Source organism: Neopsephotus bourkii, unplaced genomic scaffold (assembly GCF_033783945.1).
Source record: "Neopsephotus bourkii isolate Nb327-2 ecotype Australia unplaced genomic scaffold, CSIRO-AGI_Nbou_v1 NB_52, whole genome shotgun sequence".
Lineage (NCBI taxonomy): Eukaryota > Metazoa > Chordata > Aves > Psittaciformes > Psittacidae > Neopsephotus > Neopsephotus bourkii.
In genome coordinates, this window is record NW_026900569.1 from 1,102,298 (window position 1) to 1,112,609 (window position 10,312).

General features: G+C 51.9%; 1 protein-coding gene and 1 long non-coding RNA gene across 2 annotated transcripts; one reads left to right on the plus strand and one right to left on the minus strand.

Moving 5' to 3' along the window:
- Window positions 1-2,165: 2,165 nt before the first annotated feature.
- GNPDA1 (glucosamine-6-phosphate deaminase 1) lies at window positions 2,166-6,233 on the minus strand. Its single transcript, XM_061348141.1, has 6 exons — window positions 6,036-6,233; window positions 5,861-5,962; window positions 4,320-4,502; window positions 3,492-3,676; window positions 2,774-2,948; window positions 2,166-2,486 (listed from the first exon to the last, which is right to left on the minus strand). Exons 1-6 carry the CDS (start codon window positions 6,157-6,159, stop codon window positions 2,389-2,391), a joined length of 867 nt encoding a protein of 288 aa, XP_061204125.1. The 5' UTR covers window positions 6,160-6,233; the 3' UTR covers window positions 2,166-2,388.
- Window positions 6,234-8,439: 2,206 nt separating this feature from the next.
- LOC133209136 (uncharacterized) lies at window positions 8,440-9,357 on the plus strand. Its single transcript, XR_009724606.1, has 2 exons — window positions 8,440-8,524; window positions 9,072-9,357. It is a non-coding gene; the product is annotated as an uncharacterized LOC133209136 (long non-coding RNA).
- The last annotated feature ends 955 nt before the right edge of the window (window positions 9,358-10,312 follow it).

Genomic DNA, 10,312 nt, shown 5'->3' on the forward strand with positions numbered 1-10,312 from the left:
TGAGATGCTTGGCTGGTCATGTTCAGTGACCTCACACCCAAAGAGCTTCAGTTTTCCCTGAGCTCCAAGGCCTGGGTACCCGGTGGCTGTTCACGATGCCACCCTGGGATTACTGCAGGGGGTGACACCAGCTCTGAGCTGCCATTCCCACTGGAGTTTCCACTCCGGCCACCATTTTTAACTTCAGAAGCTGCCTGGTTTTGGATGGGAATATTTGTGACAAGGAATGTGCTTAAACCCTGGCCTCCTGCCTGGGTGGAGGAGATGGTGCTGGAGCTCTCAAACCTACAGGAGGCCAGGTACGTCCCTTCTGCCAGGACAGAGATGGGCTGAGGGCAGAGCTGGGACACTGGAGGGTATGTTGGGATGGAAATCTGTGGCTGGGGATGTCCACCAGAGCCATCACAGTACAAACGCTATAGGGAGTATTTGAAGGGGCTGCAGTGGCCTACCTCTGCTTTCACAAACGGTGCATGGAGGGGAAGAGGAGTGATGTGGTCACCACTGTGTGTGAATTCTGGGCGCTCAGGACTCGAGGACAGACCCTCTGAGGAGGGGACAGGCAGGGGACTGCACTCATAATGCAATCAGTGCTGCAAAGGCAGGACAGATAATCCCCCAACCCATCTTCACAGACAGAACAGGGCAGGCAGCTTGGGTACCATGGTGCTATTTCCTCCTTGTTTTTTCTCCCCTTTTGTAAACTCCACCTCCATTTCTGCATGCACGGAAGGAGCATTAGGTTATGTGCAGGTACTGTGGTACTGGGCAGAGAGCTGTGACCTCCTTTAAAGGCCTAAGAGTCATTTTTTGTATGGCAGGACAGGAGCACAGCAGGTGTGTGATGGAACCCTGCCCACAAACACTGGCTGAGGCCTGAAGGAGGGAGCAGCAGTGGCTGTTCTACCAGACTCTTTCAGTATAACTTCAGTTCCAGGTGCTACTGAAAGCTTCTGCAAACTGACGGCTCTTTCTCATGCTTTGGAGGTCTTGTTCTGCTCAAAGACTGTGTTCCCAGTCCTGCTGACCCACAGGAACTGTTCTGTTTCATGAGCACAGTGAAACTGAGCACCAGGTACAAATGTGAGTGGTTAGAAAACTCAAGACATTTAGTGTAGAAAGTCACATCACAGAGTAACAGCTTACAGCACTCCTGCATGGAGGGAAGAGATGCTGCCTGCTCTGTCTTGGCCCTCACATGGTAACATTTGATAGGAGACCCAGGGATGAAGCTCCAGAATTCATGGGGTCTTGTCAGTACAGGCTTTTGTCCAGCAGTGTGGGACTTCTGTAATTCCAGAGGGAACAGTTCTTCCTTGAGGCTTATTTGGATGATCGGGACTGGAGCACCTCCTGTATGAAGATAGGCTGAGAAAGTTTGGGCTGTTCAGCCTGGAGAAGAGAAGGCTGTGTGGAGACCTCACAGCAGCTTCCAGTATCCGAAGGGGGCCTATAGGGATGCTGGGGAGGGACTCTTCATTAGGGACTGTAGTGATAGGACAAGGGGTAATGGGTGCAAACTTAAACAGGGGATGTTTAGATTGGATATAAGGAGGAAATTCTTTCCTGTTAGGGTGGTGAGGCACTGGAATGGGTTGCCCAGGGAGGTTGTGAATGCTCCATCCCTGGCAGTGTTCAAGGCCAGGTTGGATGAAGCCTTGGGTGAGATGGTTTAGTGTGAGGTGTCCCTGCCCATGGCAGGGGGGTTGGAACTGGATGATCTTAAGGTCCTTTCCAACCCAAACTATGATTATTTGGCATTTCCTTGTAGCAACAGTAAAAGCACAGGAAGGGGCAGCAAGAGAACTTACTGCTTCAGCTTTGGCTCAAAGCAGGATTCAGCCAGGGCTTTATCCAGTCAGATCTTGAAATGCTCTTGAGGACAGAGACTGCACAGCCCTCCCTGGGGGACCTGTCCCACTGCTTGGCTGTCCTCACAGGGAGGTTTCTTCCTTATAGCCAGTCTGAGCATCTCAGGGTGATTTGTGGAAGGAAGGACACACAGGTGCTTGACCTAATTGCAAGGAATACATCCCAAAGAGTTGACCCATTTGGTTTCTGCAACACTGACTTTTGTGTCTCTCCATATTTAAGTTCTGCAACCTTCAGTCCACATGAGCAGAGCTGCTCCATAGGGGAAACAGCTCTTTCTCCACTGACTCTGCCTTCGGAGAACAAGGCAGTGGCAGAAGCTTGTGGAATGCAGTGCACTGGATGCATCCACATTTGGTTAGTGAGGGCAGGTGTTGGGCATGCTTTTAGTGGAGAGAAGCAGCACATCATCACTTTGCTAATTTAGGAACAAATCCAAGTTTATGCAGCAATTCCCTTCTTTCACAGCTGGTTTGCAGCAGGAAAGCTGGTTCAGCACTGCTCTGAACAGTCATATTAATCGCTGTATGGCTTCTTGGAGTGGCTTTTTATTTCTCCAGTCTCCTTCATGCTGTATAATGGTTCCACAAGCTTGTTGTGAACCAGCATTAAACCTGATGGAGGAAGTGAAAAGATGACTTCAGCAGACATAACAAGGCAACATTCTCTTTCATTGGATGCTAATGAAATTACACATCACTACAGTCCCTGTTCCTTTGCTCTCATTCCCATGCAGTTAAGCATCTACCTTTGCACTTCTGTTACTGCTGCATACCTCAGCTGTTACAGTTAAGAAATCTACTCCTTTGGGAGCTGAGTATCAGCAACATCTAATGCAAAGCATGGCTTGTGCCTCTTAAAAACAAAATACAACAGCTCCTTGGCCTGCTCAAACACCCACCTTTAAAGTATTTCACAGTCTTAACTCTGAGTTCCAGCGTGGCGTCCTCATCACACACAAACACAGTGTTGGGGTGCTGCTGGAAGGCAGATACTGTCCACATGTGGTTGACACCTTCCTCAATTGCTTTGTACAAAGCAAAGGCTTTGTGGGCTCCTGTGATAAGAATCATCACCTGGACCCCAAGACACAGAAGATGGCAGTTAGGGTCTGGAAGATGTGTTCAGAGCACACACACACACCCCTGTTGAACAAAGAGAGCTGCCCTGGTCCTTAATGGGGAGAGCTCCATCATCCTGCACAGAAGCACTTCACTGTATCACAGTTTTGGCTGCATTTTATTTGTCAATGAAGTCGAGGTACAGACTCCATTAAAAGCTGTCCCAGATTTCATGATCTGCTGGTGGAACATCCAGTCAACCTGTGATTCTTGCAGTTATTTCCCCAGGTGAGATATTTAATCAAACACATCCTCCCAGACCTTCCTAGCTCCCTGTGGATAACAACTGTACTGCAGGGTTACACAAACCTAACTGTTGGCAGAGCAAAAAAGGAAGATGGAGCAAGAGGATCAGGTATTCAGCTGTCTGCAGCAGGAAAGGCATAAGCTGGCCTACACCAGCAGGGTGCATTGCAGCTCCGAAACAGAATCATCTTCAACTGCTCCAGGAAGCCCTGTTCAAGAGCTACTGTATGGAGTCACTGCTTTCCTCCTAACCTCTCTGGCATCCATAACCGTGCCTACTCCAACTGTCAGAGCCATTGTGGGGACTTTGGAGAGGTCACCATCAAAGAACCTGGCGTTGGCCAGTATCGTGTCCATAGCCAAGGTCTTCACTCGTGTCCTGGATACCAAACTTGACCCAGGCTCGTTGAAGGCAATGTGACCATCCGGGCCAATACCTGTAACAGACAGTTTGAGGAGGTCAGTGGCTTTACTGGTTGTCATGGGGAGCAGGGACAACAGCACTTCTGTTAGAGGGACACTCAGTGCCTCCAGGAACAGATGCACATCTGAGAAAAACACTTGCCATTTTCTGCTCAAGCTCAAATTAGCTTCTGGTAGGAATGACAGCAAAAGCCCCTCTGAAGCCAACAGACTCTTCCCTAACAGTCCCTAATGGGACAGCAATGGAGCAGAGCAGATGGCCAAATCTTCAGGCAAACTGATGGGAAAAGCTTGCCTTCAGCTCCTCTGTGCTCAGAGGACTCTGACTGCTCCTGGCAGTGTCCTGTTAGCACTGGTAATAGCGGTCCATTTTGTATTTGGTGCAATTCTAGCACTGCCTGTTTCTCCTAATCCATTCCTGAATGGACTGAACTGAATGGACCTACTGGACTGAAATACTTCAAACAGGGGGAGCAGTGCACTGCAAGGCAACGCTGCCAGCACAAGAGCGCCCAGGGCAGTGAGCATGGGGTGGCTTTCACTGCAGACCCACTGCACTGCACATGAACAGTCCTGCCAGTGCATGGGCTAGCTGGTGGAGGAAGGCAGCGCTTCCTGCCAGTGGGGTTAAGAGGCTATCGGTGTTTTGGGCCTCACCTCCCACAAAGAGTTCGATTCCTCCGGCTGCCTTGATTTTCTCCTCGAAGGCGTCACACTCCGCCTGCAGGTCCGGGGCGTTCCCATCCAAAATGTGCACGTTTTCTGCCGAGATGTCGATGTGCTTGAAGAAGTTGTTCCACATGAAGGAATGGTAACTTTCCGGGTGATCCCTCGGGAGACCTGGAAGCAGCAGAGCATGGACAGGACTAAGACCAACAGAGAGTATCACTCATAACGTAAGCCACCTCTACGCCCTTGCAGTGGCTTTGGTAACAGAGCTCTGCTTTTGGCTGTCATTTGTGACTCCCTCAGCTTCCACGACTTGGCTTTGTTTCCTTAAATAGCGCAATTAAAATCAATCAGTGTAGCTCCTCTAAGCCTCCTACAAGAGCTCCTGTATGTGCTCACCTTAACATGCAGCAGATGTTCCAGAAAGCAGGCATGCACTGTGCCTCATCTGTTACTACCTTGAGTGCTATAAACCTTCCCTGCGGTGCCTATTCCCTAATGCTGCCTGATGAGGACTTTTTCAAGAAAATATCTTGACCAGAGTAAAAGCAGCATTAGCAAATAATTAGCCCGTGTGTCTTTCACCTTTGGAACTTCAGGCTTGTCACTAATCTCTCTGTATTCTTTCTTCTCAAGAGGCTGTTTCAGCACAGCTTGCTTCATAAATTAAACAGTTCTCTGCTATCTCAACAGGAGTGCTCGTTGTTACAGGAGGGCAATCACAAGGTAACATGTTGGTGCTTGTCAGACACCTGAACCTAAACCTAAAGGTGGTAGTTAATATTGCACAGTATTGCAGGGATCCTTGGTCAATCAATACCTAACTTCAGGTAAAATACAGCAGTGTCCAGCGTGTGTTGTACCAGACACCTGATACCCTTTAGGATTTCACAGGAACATGGAACCCAGCCTGGTTTGGGTTGAAGGGACCTTAAAGCTCTTCCAGCTCCAACCCCTGCCACGGGCAGGGACCCCTTCCACTGGAGCAGCTTGCTCCAAGCCCCTGTGTCCAACCTGGCCTTGAGCACTGCCAGGGATGGGGCAGCCACAGCTTCTCTGGGCACCCTGTGCCAGCGCCTCAGCACCCTCACAGGGAAGAGCTTCTGCCTAAGAGCTCAGCTCAGTCTCCCCTCGGGCAGGTTCAAGCCATTCCCCTTGGCCTGTCCCTACAGGCCCTTGTCCCAAGCCCCTCTCCAGGTTTCCTGCAGCCCCTTTAGGCACTGGGGCTGCTCTAAGCTCTCCCCTTAAGGAGCCTTCTCTTCTCCAGCCTGCCTCCAGCTCTCTGATCGTATTTCTTACACGGATTTCAGAATTGCCCTCTTCGCTCCCATGGCCAACACAAACGTTATCCCTCCTGTCGTGAACGTGCCGCAGGTGGGACTCTCTGCATGCCCCGTGTGCTGACACCAGAGTCCGGCTGCGGTACCGAGCGCTGCGGCACATCAGCCCCCCCTCGGGCCCTTCAGGCCTTCACACCGAGAGCACAGCAGGTCACGGGGAACCAGCACTTCTGCTCTGCGGTCACTCACCCACGTACTCGTCCATGTTGAAGGTCTTCACGTACTTGAAGGAGAGGTCCCCGTTGCGGCAGTACTCCACCAGCTTCCTGTAGCAGCCCAGCGGCGTGCTGCCTGCGGGGAGCCGCCGCCTCAGAGCCGGGGCCGGGACGAGGGAAGGGCCCCCGCTCCCGGCCCCGGCACCCACCTGTGGGCAGCCCCAGCGTGAAGAAGCGGCCGGGCCCGGGCGCGAAGTGCACGATGCGGTTGCGGATGTACTTGGCGGCCCACTCGCTGGCCTGCGCGTACGTCTCCAGGATGACCAGCTTCATGGCGGGGCGCGGCGCTGCCTGCGCGGGGCGGGAGCCGAGCTGACGGGAGCCGCCATCTTCCCGCCGCCTCCCCTCTCCCCCACCCGCACACCCACACACCTACCCACCTACCTACCTGCCTGCCTGCCTGCTGCCGCCGCCCCGCGATCCCCTCCGCGGGCACGGCCACAGCCACGGCCACGGCCGGGGCCGGAGTCGGGGTCGGGGTCGGGGTCGCGGCAGCAGCACCGCCGGCAGGGCCGCCCCCCCACGCCCGCTCCGCTCCGCCCCTCACGGCGCCCGCTCGCTCGCCTCAGGAGCCCAGCGGGAGGGTCCGAGCGCGGCCCGGCCCCCGCAGGGTCGGGGTTGAGGGTGAGAAGGAGAAGTGGTTCAATACAGCGGTAATGAAGTGTTCGGGCAAGCTGCTCCAGTGGGAGGTGTCCCTGCCAGTGGCAGGGGTTGGAACTGAAGGGGCTTTGAGGTCCCTTCAACACAAACCAGGCTGGGGTTCTGTGAAACGTCCTTGTTCCTTCATGCTTCTGCTGAGGAGTCCCTGTCACTGCAGGGATGATACGCGGATTGACCCCACAACTCGTTACAGTTGTCAAGTAGGTATGCTTTATTCAGTGCTGAGGCACATGGGGATCGCACCTTCCCTTTGCCACTCAGTTGGTTTATATTACATATAATGATTACCTAAACATGGGATTGCTTCACGCCTAATACATATGCAAAACCTATTCCTGTCTAGGATTATAATTAGTTTTCTGGCATTCGTCCCATTGGGGCGCCTGTGCAGTGCCTCCTGGTGGAGGTCGTGAGGGGGTCGTGAGGATGAAGGCCTGGAGTTCCTCTTCATCACCGCGAGTAACCTCTTGCCTTCATGCAGACTCAATAGGGTTTCGGCTCCTGTTCAGACCTCAGGTTCTGTACAAGCCAGTTTTATGTATCTTAAAGCAGAAACTTGTCAAGTTTGCAAATGTTGTTACTCTGGCTATCTTTTGTTCCTTTTCTTTCTATGGATACCGTTTAAACAAGAATGTCTCAAATGTCATGAATCTGATCTACTACAATTCTGCCTGGCAGCTGTAACTTACAATTCTGCTTCCCCGTTCTAGCAACTTTGACTCCTATGGTTCTGCTTCACCAAGCACAGCGACTGCTTAAGTAAGCAGGCATAATGTTAACCCTTTATTTCCCGGTATCAGGGATCTGCCCGACTCGGTCCTTCAGCTGCTCTGGGTGTCATTCACCGACCCCTGATCCCTAAAGGGAAGCTGTGAGCTGTGTCCTGGGCAGGAATGAGCAGCGCTCGAGCTTTAAACACCTTGTAGGGACCATTTCAGGGCAGGATGGGGGGAATTTGGGTCCTCAGCTGCAGGGACAATGAGCAGACCGTGACCCACTGGTGCTTGTGCTGCTCCTGACAGCAGCGGCACCCCCAAAAGACCTGGCTGCTGCTCCAGCTTCGGCTGCCTTCAACTGTGATGGAGATGTGCCCGGCCCCTCCTTGCAGTCTGGGCTGGGTGCTGAGGTCAAAGCTCTTGCTGCAGTTCGACAGCTTTTCACTTTCATCAGGAGGACACATAGTAACCGATGGCTGTGCTAGGACCCAGCCCATTCAAACGGCCTGGCTGGCTGAGTGTTCCTCACACTGGGTCTCATTGTGGATGCTGAGAAGTCCTGGCTCGGTTTCCACTGGGATGAGGAAGGAAGGATGTGACAGGCTGTAGCCAGGCTGTGGTTGGTCACGGGGAGAGTTTTAGGCCACAGAGACTAAATGAACTGAAAGTGTCGTGTGTTTGCATCAGCACTGGTTAGCCAGCAGGCTGTGGTGATGGGTGAAGAGCTGATAGCAGCATCCTCATCCCTGCTGCAGCACAGGGCAGCTGGGCTCCGGTTCTGGGTGAAACAGCGTTTCCACAGTTCCCATGGGGGTCATGTTGGTGGGATTGGTGCCACGGACGCCGGCAGGAATTGCAGCGCTGGTGGGTTCACAGATGAACAGGACTGTACCTCCACTGGGACTTGGCTGGGGTCTGAACACTTCCAACGCTGTTCATTCACCAGCAGCATGCAGTGAATGTGGTGAGTGTGGCCTCTGACCTGACGTCGAGAGGGGAGTTGTGGTGAAGAACCACAGCTCTCACTGCAGAGTCAGTTACTGCAGCTCACCTGCAGCTTCTGGTGTGCAGAGCCAGAACTGGTGCAGGGCTCGGAAGGGAGAGCGCACCAGCACCTCAATCCTGCAGTCACCGCATCATTGCTTGGTGTTACCATGGAAACGTGTGCAGGCTTGGAGGGTTCTGGAAAGCCACTGCTGGAGACACAGAGCACATAGGAACTGATTGCAAGAGACACCACGGACTTCCCACAGCAGAGAGCTGTAGGGCAACAACCATGTCCTGCTCTGGGGTGATTGGGTTTGTCTGCTGTCAGAGTGCCCTGTGGACACCCATCAGCCAGCCCTGCCCTGCCTCTGCTGTACTTTGCCCCCAAAGGAGAAACGTGGCATTTGAGGATCAGCCTTATGGCATCCTACCACGCTGGTCACACAGCCCCAGTGTCACGATGGATTTGCTTTAAATACTGGGGGACTCTGTTGATCACAAAGGGCCTGGCTCTCTCTTCAATCTCCTGTGCAAGTGGCTTTGGCAGATACAGTGCACAAAGATGAAGGAGGCAGCCGGCAGCTCCCAGTGAAAGCAAAACATGTTTTGATGAGAGGAAGAAACTACAATGGTACAAGAGTGCCAGGCACGTGCATCTGCTGCCACAGCTGCCCTGTTCTGCCCACATCCCGTGTATCTGCATACTTTATGCAGTCTTATGTTACTTAGGAGTCGCTCCAGGGCTGGATTATATGTGTGACTGGCATGCAGGGTATTTTTAGGTATGATAATTTATGCATGTTATTGTTTCTGCATTTCCAGCTAGCTGTGCAAATGTTGAAGAACTTCCTGGTATCTGAGCAGGCTGATTTTCCTTCCTTGCAAAGGCAGCAGATGGAAGGAAACAAACACTTCTCCGCAGAAGAAGTTGAACCAAGGAGTTCTAACAAGCACAGCATTTTCTTTTTCTCTGTGTCGAAGTGATTGGAGTCAACAGTGCTCAGAGACCAGGGCTTTCGCTGGGAACTGTTTGGGAGCACTGGGCTTTTTCCCCTAAAAAAAGAGCAACAATTAAAAAATTATATCCATAAAGGCCCCTCTCACCAAATCCTGTAATCACAGTCTTTTTAATATCCACCATCTGTCACCTCTCCCTGCTCCAGCATGTTCCGCTTACCTTCCCACCTCTACTTATAAGAAAAGGAGAAACAAGATTCCATGTTGGGCAGATGTGAAGGGGAGCCCACTCCCTGCTTAGCTCTCCCAGCAGCACCCAAATCCCAGTTAAGGGGTGCTTAGTTGGTGCATGAGCAGGCAGCTCTGGAGCACACACATGCCAGTCCCTTCCCGACGAGGCTGTCATGGGGATTGAGATGAGGCATAAGGAAGTTCTTCCCTGTGAGAGTGGTGAAGCCCTGGCACAGGGTGCCCTGCTTATTTCTCACTATTCTAGCTTTAAAACACCCTGCCTCTGGGGTTTGTGATTTAGCTTTTAGTGTTCAATATTTATTACAAAGTGCAGATGAAAAGTGTTCCCTTTATTGTGTAGTCACACACAACAATTAAAGGAGCTTGTACAGTGTTATTGTACAGTGATTTCAGAAGACTCTCTACTGCAATTCTGTAACACATTCAGTCACTTTCAAACACTTCCACAGCACATCCCATGTGGAAGTCAATGAAAAGCAATGACTTCAAGCTTCAGAACATCTCTTGGGAGAAAAAACACTTTGCACTGGAAGAAGAGTCAAAACACACAGAGGCATGAAGTGATATGCCCAAACCCATGGGGGAAATGAAAGCAGAACCAGTCATGCACTATAACCACAGTGTCATCTTTCTACAGCTTTCCCCCACCTTAGAAAATCAAACACACACAGAAAGCAGCTGGAAGAAACTGCATTGCCCCTCGTGAATTAGTCTTGCTCAGACTACATGGCCTAATTAGGCCGTGGTTTGCCTCCAGCTAGCCCCAGAATGGCTCTGACACAAACTGCTTTGCCATTTCTTCAGGATACATTCCAGCATCTTCCTGAAGGCATGTACAGGTTGCTTCTTGTTTT